Below are 25,692 nucleotides of genomic sequence, written 5' to 3' on the forward strand. Positions count from 1 at the left end.
CGCCTCTGGGGGGGTAAAGAGTCCACGGGACTCCCTGAAATTATATCGTTAGCTGTGTAATAAGAGGGAAAATTTTGAGAATTAAATAAAAAGTAGAATTCTTTTTCTCTTTGAGACATCTGTATAGTGTATACTGATCGCCACTATTTCAGCTCTCCGAATATTAGTCGGACTCCCCACGGAGCTAGAGCTCCCCTATCTACTTATATGTGAGGCCTAAAGAAATTGACAATGACCAATTAAAAATTTGGAAAACTTGGGCCTACCAGGGGAAAACCTCTTTTAACTTAAACAGGTGTGGCCCGTGTGGAGAATAATTTTCATACATCGTTAGTCTTGCTCTGTATTCCATTAGGCGCAGTGCCATTGAAGACCAAAATTTAGTTTGATTAAAATTAATAAAGGTAGAAAAAATTTAAGTCCGATGGGTTTGAAATGAAGACTTTAATAGTTAAATTAATTGTGAAAATATTTACGTGCATTTTAATTTACCCGATCACGAATATATATATGAAAATATGTAAACTTTGATGTTGAGAATATAAAATGAAATAATGCTGCCGTTCGATTTATGTCTGTCTCGTTTATAATTACAATAAAAAATTTATAGGCTTAGCCTGGTTAGGTGACATATATTTTCGAATATAAAATGGAGAAATAAAGAGAGATTAAAGAACATATAAATTTAAACGAGGGGGGCGAAAAAAGGGGAAAGAGTCCTGGACTCGTCGAAAAAATGGATCAGCGGAGGGGTCCGGGTCCAGTGGACTCTCTTAAAAATATACACTATTTACAAGAAGCAGCGTTCGCCTTTTGGAAATCTTTTTGATAAGTAATGGATAGGCCTACTGCATCTTTGCCGAACTCTAATGATTCGGTTACATTACAGTGTGGCCAAGTATAAAATAAAAAAACTCCATATTTGAGAAAAAATCTTCCTATTTCCTCCTAAACTGATAGAGAAATCCTCCTACGCTATTCTTATCGAAAAACTGGACACTAGCTAGAGAGGGAACACCGGATTGGTGGGTATTTGAGTATGCACAGAAACTGATTTTTGCCTATCACTGAGAAACGTACAACTAAATTATGATTCCTCATGTAGCACGTGGTGCTAACCGTGCTATCTAAGTAAACGGACCGTTATATTTCAGGATTTGTACGGTGGTCAAAGCGTCTGACGCCCGGACTGGCCACAGGGCAGATCGGGCAAATGCCCGATGGGCCGGTCTGGTCAAAGGACCGTGCTTTGACTCATGTAGTGTTTTTGTGGAAAGTAGGGGCTGATGTCTCTAAAATGCCCGGGCCGGTTTTAGGTTCCAGTCCGGGCCTATCTGACGTAAAAATTTTGCGACCTCCTATTTATTTTTTACTTCCAGCAATCGAAACCTCCTATGAGAGTCTACCTCCTGTTTTTCCTCTAACGTTCCTAACTTCCTCTTAGAAATAGGAAGAATTTCGAGGAAACATCCTAACTTGGCCACACTGTTACATTATCGGATGATGATTTAAGTAACTTGAGTGGAAATAGTCAACATGTTAACAAAAAGAGGAAACAAAAAATCTTAGCCACTTTACACTAGATTCAAAGGTAATCTATATAAAACTTCCGGTTCACTTTACCCCGTACACCTAATTTTTTTATTTTATTTTGTTATTTACTTGTGATATTATATTCCCCCCCCCCCCAGCACTCTTGACCAATATTTAATAAGCACTCGAGAAGTAGAAACGAATTAACTAGTCAATACCATTTGGTTTTGTGTATATAATATACTAGTTTAGTTATTCATTGATAGTTTTTCTTGAGTATTCCTAAAATACAATATACCAAATGTCTTAGAATTCAAATATCTAGTAAATAAACATAATATCAGTTGTTAAATAATAATTAAAATTAACATTTACTAAAAATGTAAATAACTTTTGAATGGTACATACGATTTAAATATAGTTTATACAGATAATAGAATTCGATCTACCATCGCTATAAAATACAAAATTAAGTTAATTAATTAAACAGGTTTCTTAAAATAAATTAAAAACTAAATACTAACTAAAAGATTAAAATTAAATCGCTCGCATTGTAGTAATAATTAAAGTGTTTTCTCTCTGTCACAAGACCATGGTGCAATACATTCCTCTCCCTTCCCAAGCCCATGGTGCAATACATTCCTCTCCCTTCCCAAGCCCATGGTGCAATACATTCCTCTCCCTGCCCAAGCCCATGGTGCAATATATTCCTCTCCCTTCCCAAGCCCATGGTGCAAAACATTCCTCACCCTGCCCAAGCCCATGGTGCAATACATTCCTCTCCCTTCGCAAGCCCATAGTGCAATACATTCCTCTCCCTTCCCAAGCCCATGGTGCAAAACATTCCTCTCCCTGCCCAAGCCCCTGGTGCAATACATTCATCTCCCTTCGCAAGCCCATAGTGCAATACATTCCTCTCCCTTCCCAAGCCCATGGTGCAATGGGCTAAGACCTTTGGTATATTGGATTTTAGGAATACTAAACTAGTATATTATATACACAAAACGAAATGGTCTTGACTAGTTAATTCGATTCTACTTCTCGAGGGCTTATTAAATATTGGTCAAGAGTGCGGGGGGGGGGGTGAATATAATATCACATGGCTTCTCTCGCACTCCAAGAATCAAAAATCTTGAAAAATTGAGCTATCTACTTGGCTTGTCACCGCAGTCGGAGAATCAGAATTATCCTTCTTTACGTGGCTAGCAAATCAGACTTTTGACGTTTTGGGGCTCTGTCGTCGGGTTTTGTTCCGGGGGATTGTTGGGTGGAGTTGAAGCAAAAACAAATGGTGACCTCATGGTTTCTGGGGGTCATTAGTGAACTTAAGACTCGTGTCTTGGAAAAATAGCTCGAGGTTGCGGGGGGGGGGGGATGCCAGAGGGTCTCGGGGCGCAACCTTGTCTCTGTGGCTGCAGCATTGGAAAATCGCACTTTTATTGGAGTCTGGTTACCTGGGTACGTACGAATATTTTTATTTTTTTACTTTTTTTTCAATGGCGTGCCCCCCCCCCCCCCCGAAACAAAATCGTGGCTATGCCACTGCTGTAAACAGAACGCCGTGTTTTTTGTCAAACCTTAATACGTCAAAAAAGCTACCTGGTTAAAAGGGAACGGTTGTTGATGCCGTCTAGGAGCAACAAACACATCACCCCACACAAGGAGATCGCAATCCGTCAAAAGTCGTGGATTTTCTTGTGTACAGTTTTCATTGGTTAGACGCTTTAGCGCCTGCTGCCGTCGGAAGGGGAAAATTCGGAAATTGTCTCCCCCCTCCCCCCCGCCCGTAAAACGTTCAGCGAAAAGACTCGTTTAATGAAATTTGTACACAACTCTGCATTAGCATGTTTAAAGGCTAGCTGCTTTCTCCTTGTTTTTCTTACTCCTATACCGTAAAGGTAAACAAGTTGGCAAGCCAAAATATACCTCTCCTCGGAAGAGTTTTTAATTTTCAGTCACGCGTAAATGGGTGTATCCGTGGTTCTGCGGTAGAAGGCTCACCTGTCGTTCAAGAGAGCTCGGGTTCGAATCCCGGCCGATTAATAAATTATACTTCACCCAATGACAAAAAGAGGGCGCTTTTGGAAAAACCTTTTCCCTGATTCTAAGAAACTGCGTACGCAGTGATTACCCTTTGCCCCGAAAATGCGTTCGCAGGCCTGACAGACAGACCCACAGACAGACAGACAGACTCGGTGGTTGTATAACCCCTTCTAGGGTACAAAGTCCCCTCGGAGAGGTAAAAATTTCTATTATATTATATAAACAGTGACTTGTAGGTTCTGGCTCTCGGAAATATTAATTCTTGCCGATTTCCTTGGAGGATGATTTTTTTGACGCGTCTGTTAAAAATATTATCGTATGCGTTATTATAAACGTATGCGTTTATTCTGTTTAAATAACCCGCCGTTTTGATGAAACTCACAAGTCATAAACAAACATTTAAATTAAATTGCCCGCCGTTTAAAATTCAAGGCTTAATGTTTATTACCTGAAAAATGACACATTTTAGCGCCCGGAATACGTCACTTTTTACACGACGGAATAAAACATTGTGACGGCAATATTGCAAATTAAAAAATAAATACCAAAAAATTAATAAAAATAATTAAATAATTACGAACCTTGATTGTAGGTGACCTACAATAGCCACTGATTAACAAGTATCGTTTTAAGGTGATGACCGAGAATAACATATGACGAATAATATAGTAGCGACATCTATAGTTCGTATTTGGTAATTGTCTATACAACAACTATTATTGTATTATTAATTTACATTATTAGGAACATATTAAATCACTTAATATCACACTGGCTCTTGGATGATTACATAACTTCTTGGCGATTTCTTTGAAGATGTTTTATTCAAGCGCCAAGAAACTCAGAAACTCTCATCCTCCTCGGCTAAACGATTTCGCTCCGAGAACATTCAAATTTCGCAAACTTTTATATTTACGTTGTGAACCACTAGATGGGGCGGCTTCCGCTCTCAGGGCGTCTGCTTTCACATAAGGTTTCGGAAATTCTGATCCTGGGAACTTGGGAAGGTTGACCAGTGTTTTAATCCATGGGTTGACAGAGTTCTTTGAAAATTATATTAAACGAGGTAAGTTTAGTATTTAATGTATTTTATGGTTACTTTTATATAATTATTTTATGGCAGAAGGAAAAAAAGTATTAGTAACAAAGAAGTCAAATCAATATCAGGCAGTCTTTAAACTAAAGCTAATTTTTTGTTAACTTATATCATTAACTTTGTGAAGGCAACTTGATTTGAACCGTAAGATTACTTACCACCAAACTATTGATAAAATTAAATGATACATAATATTTTATTAAAAGGGTGAATGCCATTTTGCATGTAATTCAAAAATTTGTTTATACAGAAGTCTTACTTAAGCTCTTGCCTTGGAAATGTCATAAAATACCTTTCAAATCAAGTTACTTAGGTTTCAGAGAATTAAAAACCATTCCTTGAATCCACAAAATCATGCATCTTTTCAAAATTAATTTGAATAGTTGTCTTTCGTATAAAAATAAATAACTTGGTGATTGTCAGAGAATATATCACTCAAAGCATTATTCCTGACAGGAGAATCTGACCCCCAAACCCAAAAATGGTGCTACCTGATAAATGTTGACATTAGGGTCATTCCATGTGAAATCGTCAAGCGTTGCTGCTCGATAGTGATGGATTTCACCCAAAACTTTTTCCCTGGTTTATTTACCCTATATATGAAGCCTCCTGGAGTTTAGCGGGCTAATTTAAAAAATTTGAAAAGTTATGGTTTTTTGAAATTTCATGCATTTTGGCTAGAGTTTCATTACTTAATAAACATTTTATTCAGTAACATGATTCGTAAAGCTCCTCAAAATATAGAAATTGGTACTCTTAGGTAAAAAGACCTACAGATTCCGAATGTGGCTTCCAATTTACTCTATGGGCTCTAGTTTTTGATATAAGAGCTGTTTGGGGGGGTAGCGTGAAACATTGTTTTTACTAAGGGGTCCATCTCAGAATTATATAAAATTTCAAATAAGCACCTCCTTGCACATATAAAGGTTTCTCTTAAATTTGGTGTTGGCGACCAAATTATTTTCATCAAAACAAATTTTTTGAAATTGGCTATTTTTTGCGTTTTTCGCAAAACTGCGGTGTACGAGCTGGATAGAGGGGTGGCACTTATCATTTATTTAACGAAATATGCCACATCCAAATTCAACGAAATTTTCAACTAAGCACCTTCTTACGTAGTGAAAGGCCTCTGTCAAATTTGGTGTTGGCGATGAAACTATTTCTACCAAAACGAATTTTTTTTTAAATTGGCCATTTTTAGCATCTTTCGCAAAACTTCAGTGCGTGGGCTTAGGCGGGGTGGCACTTAATATTTAAAGATCCCCTCCAAAATTACCTGACATTTCAGCAACTTTTTATTTTTAGGTTTCAAAGAATTTAATTTTTAATTTTCTATTCTTATTTTTTATGAAAAATTTTTTAGATTAAATATTTAAAATATTAAATAAAAATTAACAGATAGTTTTAAATTGAAATAATAAATTTATTTTTAAATAGTGTCTTGGCCTTTAATAAACACTCAATTAAAAAGTAGTAATGCCTTCCCCTTGGCGATTTTAGTTTATCTTAATCATTTTACTGAAAAAAATGTTTATTAAGTTACGAAACTCTAGCCAAATTGCATGAAATTTCAAAAAATCATAACTTTTAAAATTTTTGAAATTAGCCCGCTAAACTCCAGGAAGCTTCATATTTAGGGTAAATAAATTAGGGAAAAAATTTTGGGCGAAATCCATCACTATCGAGCAACAACGCTTGACGATTTCACGTGGAATGACCCATTAGTCAAATTACTGCTAGTGTTAGCTCTGGCAAAATTAGTTCAAATAAAGATCCTTTCTCGTTTTATTCTAAATACATGAATTATCATAACTAGAAGAAAATCGCATTGTAACTCGGCCACCTGAATTAATAGGTGGGTTTTTTTCGCTTGTCCGGGGACAAAAAGTGTAAACTTTTTACCCTAAGACGTTTTATTTGCCTGTTCTCGGGGTAAGATTTACCTGTCCCGAATTTTGTTTGCTTGTTCCAGAGCTCTAAGGTTACACTTTTTACTCCTCCTCGAGAGGAGCTGGGTTCGATCCCAACTTGTGGCACTGGGTGAAAACTCGGAACTACTCCTTCTGCGTTGAGTTTGCAAGTTCTCTCCCCACTGGTTTAAGGGGTTTTCACCCGAGTTCTTCGGTTTCCCCTTCCATAAAACTTGTAGAGGTTAAGGTTAATAGTTAGTGTAGGGAGCTGTTGGCTCGCGTGGCATGTAGGGCTTGCTACCACCCTCCTACGCATTGTAACCCGGCCACCTGTTTAAAGGCATAATAATTCGCTAGATGACTTGGGCCCAAGGTGGTGCCTTGGGTATTAGCCTAGCTGATTATTTTTATTATTTTATAGTTATTAATCTAGCTTTGTCGTCTGCTTAAATTTCGTTTCACGAAAACGTGATGGGCAAGCTTTTTATAAATAACCTTATACCTTTAACTACTACCTTCTTACTCCAAATCGTTTTTTTGTCAAGACAGAATTGAAGTAAAATGACGTCATAAGGCTACACTTTTTAACCTGCTCAAAAAACCAAGAACAGGCGAAAAAAAAAACTACCTATTGGCTATAAAAGTCACTTGATGACTTAGGCCTAAGGTGGTGCCTTGGGTATTAGCATCAGGGAAATCGTGTTGCCATTAGTTGTATGAACCCTGGCTTGTGATGGTGCCAAGTTGATTAAAATTATTATTATCATCATCATCATCAAATGTGAAAGTAGCAATGCCTCGCTATATTATGCAGTTGGAAGTTTTTATGCACCCTGTTGTTTCGTGAAAATATTGTGATCACTATTTTAAAGTAAACTGTCTGTTTTGTATGAAGCTCAACTCGTATATAACAGATATTTGCATGAATACCCATTGGCATTGGAACATAAATAGATGGACCGCTTTAGATCGCAATAAAGCATTTATGCAACCATTTTTGTTTTTAAGGCTTGAATCAGGATGTCTTATGCTTATGCAAAAAGTAATACAAGAAAGAAGCTTCTTGATGATGTAAGTTAAATAAGTGTAAAAAATGCAAATGCAATATCTTTAGGCTACTTTTTATTTAATGAGAATGAGTGAGCAATGTATGGGTTTTTTATTCAATTGTTAATCATCCCCTTGCCCAAAAATCCTGCCTATGCCTCTGCAACAAAATTGGACCATGACTTTTGGAACATAAATAATTCATCTCCAATATTATAATGATTTAATTTCAAGTATTTTTTCCTACAGTAGGAAATGTTAAGCCCGTTTCACATGCTACAATTTTTGACATTCAATTTATTCCCAACAAAATTGACTCAACTAGCATAGCCGCCTAGATTTAACAAAGCCTGTGCATGGTACCGAGAGAGGGGGTGATATTTTACTTACTCCTAGCCGAGCTTTAGTTCTTGCGTACGCCGTTGGGTGGCGTCTTATGGACTACGAACTCGGGGGACGTTAATAAAGGTTCAAGGATAATAAATTGTATTATTTATTAATTACTTTATCATAATCTGTTAAATGAAAATAAATTGGAGGCACTAATGAACGTCTTTAAATCAAACCTTTATTATAAAATACAGAGTAATTTAAATGTTTACCCAAACTTTTACGTAAATTATTAAAAATACTTGACCTATCAAGGCACTTTAATATAGGAACAAGACGCGAATCATATTGTGTTGAAAATCACAACATTTTTGGAACTAAACCTTTAAAATTATCCTTGACAATGGCTTGGCCTTATATTTTCTAACTTTCTCCTTCTGGTCCGAAACATCTTTAGCGTAATTATTGAGCAATGGTCTTAAATATTTCTCTAAGGGTATTTTAGGAAGATCTAAATTCCCGTAGTCCATATCACATTTTAGCGGCTTTTGGAAATGGGGCAATGTCATTTCAACGTATTTAGCTAAAACATTTTTTCGAGGGAAAAGTGTGATTGACGATTGAACGAAATCTAACACAATTACAAGTAATCGTATTAGTAGCTAGCCGACTTGGTATTTAAGACCGCCATTATCATTTGCTTTAATTAAATTAAGTAGTGGAACTCCGGACTGTGGCTGGATCAGTTTTTCTAAGCAACATATTCGCTTTGAACCTCATACTTCTCGCCAAATTTCTATTTTCTTCTTTCTTGGGAATCCTATGAAAACTTCGGGTATCAATAGCTTTCTTGTGCCAATCGTTATTCTTACATCTTGGAAAGAAACAGTAGACCATTTTTTAATTTTAATAGTTTTGCGTAGAAACAAATTTAACTGAAAAATAATAATAGTTTTAGGAAAACACCTAACAAAAAGCCTAAGCTAAGGCCTATGTATATAACATTAAGTTCAAAATAGAACACCCTAAATAAAGTACACTGCACAGTGTGCACTTTAAACTACTGTAGTTATTTAATGAACGAGACGCTATTCTAAAAAGTATTTTTCATTTAAAATCATCTTCTTACCTGTTAAATAATAATGAAATACTCATTACAACTTTACGAGGCACACAGCCTCAGAGCCTCATAGCAGACGCCTTGTAGCAGATGCCTCTTCCGTACCATAAGAAAATTATTGCATCATCACCCCTAGTCCATAACAGACACCAAGCGGTCAACCCTAGCGTCCTGAAAATGCCAGTTTTAAAAATGATTTTCCGACCATGCATGGGCATTGTTAAATCTAGGCGGCTATTCAACTAGTCCCCCAAAAAGGCACTGAGACTTGTAGCGAAATTGGTCAATCGTGATGTTAGACTATGTAAAAGTTAAGAATGGAGGAAAATTTAGTACAGTCAAAGCTACGCTCAACAGTGTGCCTTGTATGACTCCTTAGCCTGGTTCCCAGCACCATTCCCTGTTAGTGGGAATTATCAAAAGTAAAGTCCAAATTGACTGATGATTGAGATGTAAGCTCCACTGTACATGGCTTGTTGAACCCTTTAAGCTATTATACCAGTGAATTTGTGTGATTTTTAATATTAACATTTGGGTGTTATCATTTAGACCTTAAGAAAAAGAATTCCAGAAAATCCAAAGTTCAGAAACATTAAGCCTGTCGTTAACACAGGTGTGTAGACCTTCAATTTATGTTTTTGTGCATTAGCAATGCAATCCTTAACAATAATTTGATAAAATGTTCATTTCAACAATCCATATTTTTAACTGTTAATTCTGCATTCATATGTGATTAAAAATGTATAAATTCGTTTAGGTGCCACTGCTAAGATGCAAATACCTCAGCGTATTAAAGATGCCCACAAAACACAAAGACACGATGAAATATTTAAAAGGATAAGGCTTTCAACTTTTGTTGCACTGGTATGTACAACTTAACAATTTGGACATTTTAAAGCCACAATATTTACAGTGCACAGTATATGTTGAACACATTAAGTAAACGCCGTTTTTAATTTCAATTATTTATCAGTCTTCATTAAAGGGCAACGCAAGTGGCCATGCAGGGGGTAAATTATCTTATAGATAAAAAGAACGACAGCACTCTCTTTTTAAAAAAGGTGAACCATATTTGCCGAATTTATTTTGTATAAATGCGCCTCTCACTTATGTGATAGCAAAATCCATGCATTCCGAGGAAAGTGAAGTTTTCAAGGTTACCAATAAATCGGATCCTTTATACAAATGTTATAAAACAAAGATAAATATTCTGTCGGGGTATAATGATTGGAAATTGTTAAGGCAGTTTGGATGTAGGGCCAAGTGTGTGAGGCTAGCGGCAGAGATATAAAGCATCCAAGGCCTAATGTTTGATTATTTTATTGGAAACTGCTCCGCTACTTCCAATGAGGATTCTATGGCAGAGTATATTCTAGCCAATGAAATAGATGTAAATGCAATCAGACTTACAAAAAAATCACATGATCTAGCAGCTAGTAAAAGATCCTATATGCTAAACACTTCAACAGATCCCGATATGGGAATATCATGCCATAGGCTTGGTTCTGGTCAAAAGGAAAACAAAACGTCTTGGGGTTCTAATCATGTGGAAGATGGACTAAAGCTATCTTCCTCCCCAACATTCAAGTATCATCTTTTAAATTGACCAAAAACCTAAACTTCCACAGAGGTTATCAATCATTTGATAGATATCAGAGCTGAGAAAGATTTTATAACTATCTAAACAAGAAAAAAATAACAACTGGAAAAAGTCCTTTCTCATCGATTCTGTAATAAATCAAGACTATGAAATATTGGATCATGAAAACTGGCCTCACCCTTATAAAATACGTTGTTATCGGGAACTCAAGAAGCCACAATTAAAAATGGATGAAGTCTGACTAAATAGCCAGATACAACATTCTCATGCCCAATCTCTTTTTAAGAAAACCTATCCGTCCAAAGTAATTGTTCCAGCTAATAATTTATCATCTTGTAACCTAGTTAAAGGCCCTCGTATTGGGCATCTGAATGTTTGCTCTCTTGTTCCCTATCTCACTGAAGTTGAGTTACTGCTGAATAAATATAAACTTGATATTCTATGTATCTCCGAAACTCGCTTCTGTAAATTTGATCCAGACTCCCTCTTCAGTATTCCAGGATTCAGCTCCTTCCGAAAGAATAGACTCTGTTCATAGATGTGGGGGAATCCTTATTTACTATAATCTATCTGCCTATATCAGTATATGAACAGAATGTTGATGAAGACTCTATCTGGGCAGTGATAACATTAAAAGGCACTGAGAAATTCTATATTGGTTGCTTTTCCTGGAGCCCGGACAGTGATTATAAAAAAATGGCTAACATAAAAACAATAATTGATCTAATACTTGAAACACGCTCTGAACTGATTCTTCTGGGAGATTTTAATTGTAATCTCTTAGCTAAAAACATCTCTACAGCTACAAATGTTTTGAAAGATATTACCATTGATTTGAATCAGCTGATTTCAAATGTCACTATCTAGACCTAAATCTGGAACACTTCTTGATCATATTTATACATCCCACCCCATGTATATTTTGCTCACAGAAAATATTAATATTGGCTTTTCTGATCATAATTTGCAGGGTTGGCTGATTTAAATCAACTTGATTTTAATCACGATTTAAATCGCGATTTAAATCAATGATTTTTAAAAAAAATTATTTTAATCAATTTTTATAAAGAATTTATGAAAAAAAAAAACCTCGCCAATTGCTATAATTTATGTTTAAATATAATCTTTCTTGTACTTTCCCCCTAATGTTACCTTGGATTCTACCTGTGGGTGGAGATTCCGCCGAATTTGTTTTGTAAAAGTACCAAAATAGGTTTTAAAAAATAAAAACTTCTATATGATTATTAGCTTAAATTTAATAAATTCATTATACATATTAGTCTTTAAAAATTAAAACATAATTGTTTTAGGTAAAATTATGATACTAAATTATATAAAACTTTGAAATTTTAATTAAAATCAAATAAATCAAAAAATCAATAAAAATCCGATTTAAATAAAAAAAATCGATTTATTTGATTTTTTTAAAAAAACCAAAAAAATGCCAACCCTGATAATTTGTTCTCTGTGTGAAAAAACTCAAGTGCTCTAAACCAAAAACTCACTTTGTAACCACAAGAAATTACCATAATTTGTAGTTACCGGTATTTAAGTTAAATATCTCAGAATATCTCTCAAAGTAATCTTCTGGCCTATAAAGCTATGCCTGATCATTTTAAAAACCCTTGATACTATATGGCTCCTTCCGTTAGAAGGCGGGTACATATGAATACCCCCTCTTGGCTTAAATTGGATATTTTAAATTTAATATTATTCGTAACCTTCATGCAAGAAGGATCTCGAGTCCAAATAGGCATTATCACGAAGAAAATTTAAAGATTTACAGAAATTTGTAGTTGAACAGATCAGGAAAGCCAAAGCTAACTATTTTGCAAATAAATTTGCATCAGCCAAAAATTCCTCCAATACTTGGAAACTGATAAATGAAAATATCAAGGGTAAAACAAATAAACCAAAAACTGTTATACTTTAATCCGAAGGGCAGTTATACGATGAGCCAGATGTTGTTACGAATTTATTCAATGATCACTTTACCAAATCTAGTGAAAATATCAATTAAATGTCTTTAAATGATTTTGAGACCAAATACAAAGATACTGACTGTCGTATAAAAACAAAATTGAATCTTTCCTGCGTGAATGTTGAAATAGTCAAAAAATACATGGATAAAGTTCATCTTACTAAAGCCACTGGAATCGATGGGATCCCTCCCTTTATTTTTAAATTATTAAAAAATGATATTGTGCAACCATTATGTAATGTTATCAACCATTATGTAATGTTATCAACCATTCTTTCAATATGTAAACTTTCCCAGAGTCCCTTAAAGTTGCGAAAGTGGTTCCCCTCTACAAAAAGGGGGATGAAAAAAATCCCAACAACTACCATCAAATATCAGCTCTATCTGTTAATCTCAAAACCACTTGAGCTTTCTGCTTATGATCAACTATTCGAACATTTATAAAGCAATTTCATTATTACCTTATTTCAAGCTGGCATCGGAAAACTCTACTAATTGAATTATATCAATATAATGAATACTGTAACCGAATCTGTTACCTGTATGCTCCTATGCTTAGCACACCGACCTTGAGATACCAGTTACTAAGTTAATTTAATAAAGAAGCCCAAAGAGGATTGCTTTTAACAGTTGTTTAATAAAATTATTAAACATTTCTTTAATTAAATACAAAAAATAACATGTTCAATTTGAAAGAATATCAATAATTTACATTACCAATATAGAAAGAGCCATTGTCTTTGCAGCATTAATGACGGCCTTAATTAGGTTGCCTCGAGATCTAGCCAGTAACTTCTGCTGGGAGACTTCGACAAGGAAGATTCTAGAAAATAATGCTCCCTGGATATCGGGGAAGCCATTTTGATTTAAGGAAGCCTAACTCCGGACTTCTATTCCTTCTCTTCTGTCCCCCGTCTACCCACTAGTAAAAGCATATATTGAAACCTCAGAACTACCAAGGACTAATAAAACAAAATAAAAAAGGACTAGTTTTTACTTAAATGTCTGGCAACCTTCCACAATATTCAACAGGCAACCATGCAGGCGTCTGCTTCAACTATAGTCTCTCTACATTCGTTTACAAGTATTACAAGTCGGTAGATAGAAATGTACCTGGCTCAAGGCGAATCACCTCTACCAGTGGTTTGTAGGCTGTACAATACTGTACAGTTACAAAACCATAATTATTAGTACCAATCACATATTGTAGAAGTCTGTACAGCATCCCAATGCTTCTTCGTGGGACTTGATGAAAACCATGCCAAATACGATACAGAAAATGTTATATCTGGCCTTGTCCGTTGGGATAAATATAACAGTATTCCTTTAAGTTTTCGATGTAGAAATAAATAAATAAATTACCATTATCGTAATGGTACCATGAGAGTTACCGAAACCTGGGTCGAGTTTACTATTAAATTTTTTTTAAATGCTTGTACACAAGACCAATTTGTTGTCTTTAATTTTTATTATACTAAGCAGAATAGTTATTGCATCTTTGAAATTTTTTCTATTTCAAACTTCAATTTCCACAACCTCGTATAAAAGTCTTTGGCATAAGGCTTCGATCATGCCTATAGAATATGTTAATAATTTAAAAGCAAATGAAAATTCCTGTTGAAATATTTTGTTTAAAGCCACTGTTAAAATTCTTTAAATATATTTAACGCTTCTTATAAATATGTTATATAAACTAAATAAATATTTTATTTAAACTAAATAATGTTATCAGAAAACATTCATAGCCGAGTGAGTTTGCTATTCCATTGTTTCTGAAAACCTTGTGTTAGAGACTTAATATCAGTTAGATAACTCGTATATATTAACTTTATTGTTTTAGATGATAGAAGTGTCTAAGGAACAAAATGATAAACCAAATATCACTGAAACATCGGTGTCTAAAACAAAGACTAAAGAAGTCCTAGAGAGCCAGAATTTTAACAGGTAAAATTAAGAAAGTTTGCCATTTAATTGTGCCACTGTTAAACGTCACATAGGTTGAGAGTATGCACGATGTTTACAGAGAAAGTCTTAACAGTGCATGGGGCCTTTGACTCAACCCAATGGGGATAGCCATTTCAAAAGCTTTTTTGTTGTTACAATTAATTCTCATCCAATTTTAACCCGAATGGCGTGATATGAAATTGAATATTTTCTTTACATATTTGAAATATATACTCTTAGAGGTAGCACTTTTTTGTCTTGAAAATTTATCAAAAGTGACATCCCATTTCAGAAAATTTTTGAACTTTTATATTTAATCTTATAGTTTAATTTGGTTTTAATTTAGTGTCTTAAATGGAGTAGGAGAACTTGATTTGAAACAAAAAGTGTGTGATAAGGAAAGGACAGTACCTGTAAGTTATATTAATTCTGGCACGTATATACCACCCTATCTTTTATTAGATGTCAGAGAAAATGATGAATACAATATTTCTCACATTGTCACAGGTTAGTTTTCATTTAGACATTTTTGGTTTTGTATATAAATTTTAATTTTCTCTTTAGCTAAGAACTATCCATCATCTATGCTTTGTAGAACTAGCAATTATGAAAGTAAAGAACTGCTGTTATATGTATCCTTTGACTAATGCTGAGCATAAACTGTTCCTTAAAAATAAAAATGAATTTATATTAATTGAGAATGTGCAGGCTCAACTATAGCCTCTGATTTAGCGATTTACAGATGATATTATCTGCAGACCGGGAGATTAGCCTGTTATTCGAGATTTAACTTGGAAACCCACGAGTTGTGGTTTCTCTTTAGTTATACACAAGCTATTGTCTTGCTAAAAATTAATGACTAAAAATTTTGCTTAACCTAATTAATTCGTGAAGAAAAATGTATCCCTTTCTATTATTGTACTGTATGATATTGATGAGAGTACAGCTATCAGAGTTGCCACAACCCTAACACAACGGGGCTATGACAATATTTTCATTTTAACAGGAGGTTAGTTATTGGATCAATTTTATAAATTCCCATTGTTATAAAATATTTTTCATTTTAGGCTTGAAACTCGCTCTCTCAAAGTTTAAAGACAACCTTGTGAGAAAGTTGAAGAATGATGAAAATGCCAATTTGAACCAAGCTAGGAATGATAGTCAAAATGAAAGGCTGACGGAAGATGATATCCTTTTTTTTGTTTTGCATTTTCATATAGCACAAAAATCAAGTGGACAGATGCAGTTAATGAGCTTTTTTATGTATTTAGAAAAAAATTAATCAATAAGTGAGTTTCAATAACCATGCCACCCTGTATTGCCTTTAAAATGAACTATTAGGATGGTACTTACCACAACAAAGGGAAGCCTGAGCTGACCCCTTACCAAAAAATAAGTGGTCTAAGAACTATTTAAGTTGGTTTTAAGTTTGTATTTGAGACAAATTCCAACTAAAAACCTACTTAAAAACCTACTTAAAAACAACTTAACACCAACTTAAACCAACTAAAAACTTACTTAAAATGTTACTTAATAAAGACCACTTAAAGCCAACTTAAAACTTACTTAAAATTTTACTTAATAAAGACCACTTAAAGCCAACTTAAAACTTACTTAAAACTTACTTAAAACTTACTTAAAACTTACTTAAAACTTACTTAAAACTTACTTAAAACTTACTTAAAACTTACTTAAAACTTACTTAAAACTTACTTAAAACTTACTTAAAACTTACTTAAAACTTACTTAAAATGTTACTTAATAAAGACCACTTAAAGCCAACTTAAAACTTACTTAAAATGTTACTTAATAAAGACCACTTAAAACCAACTTAAAAAATAATATGTCATTTTCTGACCACTAAAAACCAACTAAATACCAACTAAATACCAACTTAACTAGTTTACTGAAATATGCTGACCACTGTCTTAAAACCAACTTCAATGTGAATACCAACTAAAAACCAACTTATTTTTTGGTAAGGGGTTTTATAGCTGAAACTGAACGCGTTAGTTCAAATATACTCCTAAAAATAAGTTTTAAGATGAAACACTGCAAAAATGTTTTTATTTTGCAAGTACTTAAGAAACATTTGCTTTTTTGTTTATTTGGAATGTGAACTAATATATGCACACTCTATTTTGGAGGGAGCCCAAATTATTGATAATTCTTTAATTATAATGTGTTCAAAAATTCCAAATGTGAGTGAAATATACTAAAATTAAATTTTATTGTGAGGGACTGGTGAAAAATAGAAGGTTGGGATTTTCTTTATTTTGATAAATAGATATTAGACTACGATCAAGAGCAATTAGATTTCGTTTTTAGGGTCTGAATAATTATTTATAAAATATTTTATCTAAGCTTGTAAATGGTACAATAGCTAATGCTTTAGACATTACTAAACATGTTCCGTTCATTTCCTTTAAATTTATTTTATTTGGGATAGAGATAAAAGCTGAGGTGTTATAGACATGTGCAAGTTCTTATTCACCTCTGGTCAAACAATTTAATTCATCCTAACACAGTTCAAAGCTCGGGAGCTCTTACCCTATCTAGTGTCAGACATAATTTCTATAACATTCGCAGCGTTTCACCTTAAGCAATATCATGGAGTAAGACAACTGCTGTAATATATTTTAGGAAGTTATTGTCAGAGTAATATAGTATTAGCATATTATCATAAGTAACAAAAACCATAAGTACAACAATTAGATAAAATTGTCACAAAACTGATTTTCAGATCAGGTTTAATTCTCTAGCCCTCTAGAGTCGAAATGTACAACTATCAAGGGCTAAAATATACTAATCAGTTTGGTTGAAAGTCCAATTCCGAGTTGGACGATAGTCGAAAAAGGTGAAATATAGCATAAAAACTATAAGAAGTGTCATATTTATGATAGTATCTTATGTGACAAAATAGGTGTGATACATGTAGCTTTCTACATTTCTGACTACCACTTTTTTTTCAAAAACTACAATTTAATAGAAGGATAATAAGTTAATAGATTTTGGTCAGTATTGAAAATTTGGGTGAAGTTTGGAAGTTTTTAGCAATTTCCTAATGCTTAATTTTATAGAATCTGTATACCAGAAGCTATTTAAAGGAAGTTTTTCAATTGCGCTGAATTTTATTTATCCTTAATGATTGTATTTTAAATGTTTTTATACTTCAGTCACAGCTAGACAGAATTGTTCAAAGTTACAACTCTTCTTGTGGTAAGTAGCAGCAGACACATTTAAAACCAAACATGAATTCATATAGTTAAACAATAAGCTCCAATAAATATTTTACTGACACTAGGGATGCACCAATATGGGTACAGCCGATATATTGGCTATTCATGAACAATAATATTGGCCAATATTAACAAAGTTATAATAAATATTAAACAGCTAGGCTAATACCCTAGGCACCACCTAAGTCATCAAGTGACTTTTTAAGCCATAAATTCAGGTGGCCGGGTTACAATGCGTAGGAGGGTGGTGACAAAGCCTACATACCACGAGAGCCAACAGCTCCCTGCGTTTACCGTTAACCTCAACAAATTTTTATGGAATGAGAAACCGAAAAGCTCGGGGGGAAAACCCCTTAAACCAGTTGGTAGAGAACTTGCAAACTCAACACAGAAGGAGTTGTTCAGTTTTCACCCAGTGACACAAGATGGGATCAAACCCAGCTCCTCTTGCTGCGAGGCGATCAGCTAACTACTCTGCCACATAACAGTGGTGTATATGATAAAATCATTGTAAAAGACGGTTCAGTGCACTGTCATACCATTTTACTAAAATTTTTCATTAAAATAAGTTGGTAAGAGCTTATCCGTGTGTTTCTTTTCATTTTACTTGATACTTATTTTCTATCACAAATAGCACAGTCAAGTTGTATTGGAACCCGGAAAAATATGGGTACAAGCAACTCTCAACGGTTTTGGGTTCTAAATGGTCTCCTTATCATTTCAAAACAATTATACCACTTTAGGCCAAGGGGAACATGTCTAAAAATGGCCGCCATTTTGTCTATTTTTAGTGTTTTGACGTTCTTGCGTGAACGATACTACATAGGCCTATAGTTCCTTTGGCAAAGTTGTTCAGACCATAATAGTCTATCGTGTCATATCTCATTTGTTAACATAGCATGAGCGTCACCTGGTGGGCATAGATTGAACATGTGTAACCACCGAAATCTACCCTTTAGTTTTTTTTTTATATCCTTGCGTGAAAGATACTATATTGGCCAATACCTCCTATAGCAAAGTTGTTCAGAAACACATTTGCTATCATTTGATATATCATTTGTTAAAATAGCGTAAGCGCCTCCTGGTGGGAAAAGATTGAAGCAAGGTCCCTATCAACCCTTCACAGCTTTTCAACCATATTATTTGTACTAACACAACTACAGAAGATTTAATGGAAAGTTTCAAATACGAACTGGCTTCATTCCCTCCCTCAATTTTTGTTGATGGGTTCTTGAGAAAAACGACGAAGTCTAATCTTTTGAAGGAACTAGATAAACTTGAAACTCCAACTAATTCGGTCATACAGAATGTTAATTACATCTTTGTGATTGATGGTGGGCATTTACTATACAAAGTTATTGGCACCGACCTTCAACTTACTCCAGTATTGTAGAACAGTACATTCACTATTTAAAATATCACCACGGATCAAATAATTCGAATATTACAGTAGTATTTGACGGCTATGAGTTATTACACAGAAGTACCAAGTCGAAAAAACACCTTAAGAGAGCAAAAAATATTCCAGATAGTTATTAAACCAGAACTGTTTTGCTCAGTACCTCAAAGTGATTTTCTCTCAAATTTGAACACCAAAAAGGCACTCGTAAAAGAACTCACTACGGAATTGGTAAAGGCTAAAATTAATGTCACTCACGCTCCCTCTGACGCAGATACTGTAGTAATAACAACTTCGTTGGGACTGAAACGAAGAAATAACCACGTATTTATTGTTGCTGACAACACGGACATAATGGTTTTGCTAATATATCATTGTAAAAAAAAATAACTTTTTATGATAGGACCTGGAAAAAATTCCAAACCTGACAAAACTACAAATATCCACAGTTTGAAGACTAAACTAAAAGATAGAGCTGAAATTTTGCCTTTTATCCATGCCTTTTCGGGTTGCGATACGACGTCTTCTTTTTATAAGAAAGGAAAGAATAAAGTCCTTAAACCTTTCGTGGATAATCCAAGTGTAATTCAAAATGGTAAATTCTTCAACATAAGAAACTCAGATCGTCAAGAGCTTATGAAAGCTGGAGAGGAAATTATTTTAAAACTTTACGGCGCAAATGCAAGAACCAATTAAAACTCATCACGAACATAGATTTCTTATGTACAACAACTTCGCTTCGAAGCAACTTTTGAAAAGTTCTTTTGAATGAATTAGCCTCACTTCCTCCCACTTCGCAAGCTGCAAAAAAACATATTGAAAGGGAATACTACCAAACCCAAGAATGGCTAGGGGAAAGTTTGGAACCCGAACTATGGGGTTGGAAAATAAATAATAACATTTTGGAACCTATTCATTCCGAAGTAGCTCCAGTTCCGTAAAGGATTTGACATCTTATATTTTGTGGATGTAAAGTTAGTAACTGCGATAAAGCTTGTTCTTGTCGAAAATATGGCATAAACTGTTCGGCCATGTGCGGTGAATGCAATGGAATCGGCTGTCTCAACTCTTATAAAAAAAATGAGGAACAGAAAAGACGTGTCCGATTGTGAAGAAAATATATTTAATATTTATGTTTTATCTTAAAATAGTTAATAAAAACTTTTACAAAATTTTACAAGTGCGCATATAATAATACTAAAATCCATAAACAATCAGAGTGCCCTATAAATAAACAATCAGAGTGCCCTATATGTGAGCAGTCCAGTGCAATTTATAGTGAAATTCTTCACCAATTATTGCATGGCGGTCGCTATTCGGCAGACGTCTTTTATGCTCGGGCTTCCCTATCCATAAATAAAATGTTATTATGAATAAAAAATAATTATTTCTACTATTAAATCCCAGACGAAAATGGACCTTGCCTCCGTCTTTGCAGGCACTTATGCTATTTTAACAAATGTGTTTCTGGACAACTTTGCTATAGGAGGTATTATATATAGTATCGTTCACGCAAGGATATAAAAAAAACTAAAAAAAGGGTAGATTTCAGTTGTTACACATGTTCAGTCTATGCCCACCAGGTGGCGCTCATGCTATGGTATCAAATGAGATATGACACGATAGACAATTATGGTCTGCACAACTTTGCCAAAGGAACTATAGGCCTATGTACTATCGTTCACGCAAGAACGTCAAAAAACTAAAAATAGACAAAATGGCAGCCATTTTTAGACATGTTCCCCTTTGCCTAAAGTGGTATATATTTTTTTAAATGATAAGGAGACCATTTAGAACCCAAAACCGTTAAGAGATGCTTGTACCCATTTTTTTCCGGGTTCACTGAAAATTTATTTTTGACTGTGCTAAAAACCAAATATCGTTTTTTATTTTACACTCATAATCCCATCCAAAAAAGGTATGATCTAGCTTCTGAAGTCTGGCGTACGTGGCGCAGCCAATCAAATAAAATATCATTAGTTAGTTTATAGAGAAATTAAAATTATTTCCTTAATTTTTTTATTTTATTGACTCAAATGAAGCCGATATTAGAAAAATAGGCCGATATATCGGTGCATTCCTAATTAACACAATAGCTAGCATGCTAAAAATTAAACCTACAATTATAGTGTCACAAAATATAAAAAATTGCATACTTATTCCATCATTTAGTATGACTGTACTGATTACAAATTTAGCATTGCCAAAGGTACTCAGTTTCATATACCTGTGCAGGATTTTAGGGAATGATTAGCCCCTCAATATTTTACAAATTAAGCTTTATATTATTATTAAGAACTTTCCAAGGTTGATTTAACAAGATTAATTCATTTTGATTAAACTAAAACTGAGCAAGTACTAAAGGGAAAAAATTATTAAGTTAGCTTGTTAATACACAGGTGTTTCATCCTTCTCAAGAGACATTGGGATGTTTGAGAGATTGCAGAAAACCTCATTAATGTGGTCAATCATTTACAACCTGACCAAAGTTTATTTCCATGAGTTACTACTTTTGGAATCACATTTATCTTCGCTTAGAAAAAAAAAGCATTCATTGTGTAAGAGAATGCACCAACCAAAGTCAAAAAGCTAATTATGGCAGAGTTAAATGAGTGTGCTTAGATAAATCCATGTTTCTTTGCTCTTTGGGTGAATTAAAGTCTTCAATAAATAAAGCAACATCTTGTAATAAACAATTTACAAGTTACAATATCAAAAGCAAAGCAGTTTTGACATATTTCACTAATATTAAAGACTGCCGGACCCTGATTTTTTTCTGTGGTAGCTCTTCCCCAACCCCTTGTTCATTTTGCTCCTGTACAAACCCTAGTTGCTGAGTTAATTTTGAAGTTGAATGTATGTTTCCAGGAGATCAGTCTGTGGCTTGTCAAAGCAGAGCATCAACTGCTATCACAAAACAAAGCATTAGAAGTAATAGTAGTACAAGACCTATGCCAACTTTGGGAAAACCCAAACCATGGAAATGATACTGCAATTGATTCTGATTATTTTATGCACTAGTTCACTACAACCAATACCTGCTCACTTATACTCCATAATTTTACATTGTTAAAAATGAAAGTTTATAAATGACTAAAATTTAACTTTAATTTATTTCAGACCTATTTTACTCTTTCATTCTTAATACATAACCTTTTGGGGTAATGAAAGGGAAATAGCCCTAAGATTAAACCTTTTCCAGTCCTTGTCATAAAAAGGTAACAAAAAACGTGATAATGCCCAAAAATTTGCAATTTTTTATTTAAATTAAAAAATTAATCATTTGCGGCCAAAATAAAAAATACCCTCGCTATCTACGTGACAAGGTCTATCAGGCGCAAGCAAAATAAAAATATAAATTAATGAGGCCGCTGTAGTGAACTTCACCACGCATTTTTATTGCCCCCAAGCAAAAACCAACTTAATCTGGCCATGTTAATAGTTCATATATTAAGTCAAATTGAATAATTAAAAAAATGAAGTAAATAAGGGCCTATAAAGAACCGAAAAGGTCTAACTTGTTACTGTATATGAAGTACAATGGATAACAGTGTAAAATAAAAACTCCACAAAAGTACTGAATTTGGAAAGTAGAAGGTTCTATGATGGTCTTAAATATTGGAGAAAGTTTGAACCACATTAGAGGTCTAAACTAAAACCTTTATTGTTAACAGGAATAAGACAATGCCATATTTCCCCCCAAAAAATGTGAATATTGTAATAATGGCAAGTTTTACAAAAAGGAAAATAAAATATTGAAGTCAAATACTTTTGTATTAGTTTGTTTATCAACTTAAGTTTCATATAACACTGGCTGTTCAAAGACAAAAACCTATTAAACACCAATTTTGACTTGAAAGTAAACTCAAGTACGTATATGCTAATTTTACACCTACTCGAAAAATTCCAAATATACCAGTAAGTACTATATCACAGGAAATAATTTAGCATCAATCAAAATAGAGAAACTATCTTAAATTATAGAAATGGTGTTTACTGGTTTTGCCATGAAACAGCCATCCCGTAAAAGCTCAACTTTTCCTACCTATAATTGTGTAAAAAATTGTTTTAAATAGATTTCTATAAAAGGAATTAAATTGCACTGTGGGGTTTTTGATAAATTGGGTGGACTGCAATAGGAGATTCTATAAAATACGTTACGTGTTAATGTTTGTTTAATTGTGCTGTTTAAGATAAGTGTGTGCATTTTTTTTCATTTTAGAGACCGCGTGCAAAATGGCACAAGTCATTTTATATGAAAGAATTGACCAGCGTGTGCTAACAAAAATACTGCTTTTATACATGTTTTGACTGTATTATATTATAGAAAGAGCTATTGTTGAAGTGTTAAAAAAAATTTTGTACAAAATAACTAGATTAGACCTCATTTACGTAGTACATTGGTAGACATGTAATGGTCAGAAATAAGTATCCCACTGTATGGTGTTGGGTATTTTAAATAATACATGTAAATAGACCCAGATAAGGGATAGTGTATGAAATATTCTAGATCTTTAGAATAATAATAATAATAGATTTATTCATTGGATCATCATATAAGTTTACAACTTCTTTACATAAGAGTCCAGTTACACATTAATTAAATTAAAATTAAGGAGAAATTTCCAACAAGCGTCACTAAAATCACCATAATGACGAATTAATATAAGTCAACCCTTACCAAAAAATAAGTTGGTTTTTAGTTGGTATTTAGTAGGTTTTCACATTTAAGTTGGTTTTAAGTAGGTTCAAGTTGCCAGCATATTTTAATAAACTATTTAAAGAGGTAATAAGTTGTTTTTAAGTTGGCTGGAAAATACTCATTTTTTGAAGTTGGTTTTAAGTTGGTTTTTAGTGGTCAGATAATTACTTATAATTTTTAAGTTGGTTTTAAGTTGGCTATAAGTGGTCTTTATTAAGAGGTCTTTTTAAGTAAGTTTTAAGTTGTTTTTAAGTGGTCTTTATTAAGAAAGCTTTTAGTTGGTTTTAAGTTGGTGTAAAGTGGTTTTTAAGTAGGTTTTTAGTTGGTATTTAGTTGGCATTTGTTCCAAATACCAACTTAAAACCAACTTAAAAAGTTACAAGACCACTTATTTTTTGGTAAGGGAAATAATGGGTGGTGATTAGGTTTTTGAAGAGATTAATGATCTCAACGTTTTTTAAGAGATTTGGAAGTTTGTTCCAATTTTGGGAGCCTACTATTTTAACACTTTTAGAAGTTTTTGTCCGAAATGTTTTGAGAATTTTTTCTATGTAGAAGTTATCATTAGCTCCTCTCGTATTAATATTATGGTGAGGGGGGAGGAATCTATCTAAGATATAACGTGGGACTTGATTCTTTTTAATTTTATACATAAAAATTAAGAGATTATGCCAATAGGATAAATCAATAGAATTAATACGAGCAATATGTTTAGCTTCAGTTAATGACGAAAATTTTGGGAATCCGGCAATTAATTTCGTAGCGCTGTTTAGGACTTTCTGAAGATTAGCGAGATCAGATTTAGTCGCCGACGCATAGAAAATTATGCCATAGTCGATGATTGGTTTAATAAAAGCATTAAAAATTAGTCTAAGAGAGTCGATCGAGATATGGCTTTGGAGCGGTTTCATAAGCCAAAGTCTACTCTTGACTTTGCTGATGATATACTGTATATGTGGGTGCCAATCTAAAGATTCTTCAAAGTGTAGTCCAAGGTATTTAAAGGTTTTAGTCCTGGCGATGGCACCATTACAGATGGAGGTTATAGCACTAGCAGCAGCAGCCTTTTCTCGATAAGGGGAGAAGAGCATCATTTCTGTTTTTTCTTTGTTAAGGCATAAGCCTTTATTAGTCAAGGCTTGTTCAAGTGCGTATAGATCTCTTTCAGCATTAGAAATCAATGTAGTTAAGTCTGTACTGGCCGATGAGATGGCATTGTCATCTGCGTATTCATTAGCTACAGAGAACATGAGGCTCTTATGTAAATCCATAGAGTATACATTAAACAAGAGCGGACCCAGGACACTGCCCTGGGGCACCCCATGTTTAACTTGACGCATTGTTGGAATATGATTATTGCGGGAGACGACCTGATGACGATCCGTAAGATATGACTGGAGCCATTTATGGGCAGTGCCATCAACTCCAACCATCCTAAGGGATTGTAATAATGGTTCGTGCTATACGGTATCGAACGCTTTTGAGAGGTCGATGAAGATAACTAGTACATATAGTCCGTTTTCTAGCTGCTGAATGATAGTTTCAAGTAAATTAAATATTGAGGTCTGAGTCGAGTGACCAGGTCGAAAGCCAGACTGATTCCAATATAAGGCCCTATTATCTTCAAGGTATGAGCTTATATTTTTACTGGCCAGTTTTTCACAGCATATGGAGGCAGCGTCCAAGACTGAGAGAGGACGATAGCTAGCCGGGTCAGCTTTGTCTCCTTTTTTAAAAGCCGGGATAAC

At 34.1% G+C, this 25,692-nt stretch overlaps 1 protein-coding gene across 3 annotated transcripts; it reads left to right on the forward strand.

Annotated features, from left to right (window-relative positions):
- The first annotated feature begins 4,554 nt into the window (after nucleotides 1-4,554).
- On the forward strand, nucleotides 4,555-22,955 carry LOC149945620 (centrosomal protein of 41 kDa B-like). 3 transcript variants are annotated; one of them, XM_090174928.1, is made up of 11 exons: nucleotides 4,555-4,642; nucleotides 7,591-7,653; nucleotides 9,629-9,692; nucleotides 9,837-9,943; nucleotides 14,501-14,604; nucleotides 14,951-15,111; nucleotides 15,169-15,236; nucleotides 15,499-15,613; nucleotides 15,672-15,791; nucleotides 17,764-17,823; nucleotides 22,111-22,955. In XM_090174928.1, the coding sequence occupies exons 2-11, from the start codon at nucleotides 7,603-7,605 to the stop codon at nucleotides 22,227-22,229; spliced, it is 969 nt and encodes a 322-aa protein (XP_090031054.1). In that variant the 5' UTR covers nucleotides 4,555-4,642; nucleotides 7,591-7,602; the 3' UTR covers nucleotides 22,230-22,955. The 3 variants fall into 3 exon arrangements, with proteins under 3 accessions (XP_090031054.1, XP_090031056.1, XP_090031055.1); XM_090174930.1 differs by lacking the exon at nucleotides 22,111-22,955 and adding an exon at nucleotides 17,909-18,521; XM_090174929.1 differs by lacking the exon at nucleotides 4,555-4,642 and adding an exon at nucleotides 4,726-4,816.
- The last annotated feature ends 2,737 nt before the right edge of the window (nucleotides 22,956-25,692 follow it).

Source organism: Leiobunum rupestre, chromosome 5, assembly GCF_980474605.1.
Source record: "Leiobunum rupestre chromosome 5, qqLeiRupe1.1.hap1, whole genome shotgun sequence".
NCBI lineage: Eukaryota > Metazoa > Arthropoda > Arachnida > Opiliones > Sclerosomatidae > Leiobunum > Leiobunum rupestre.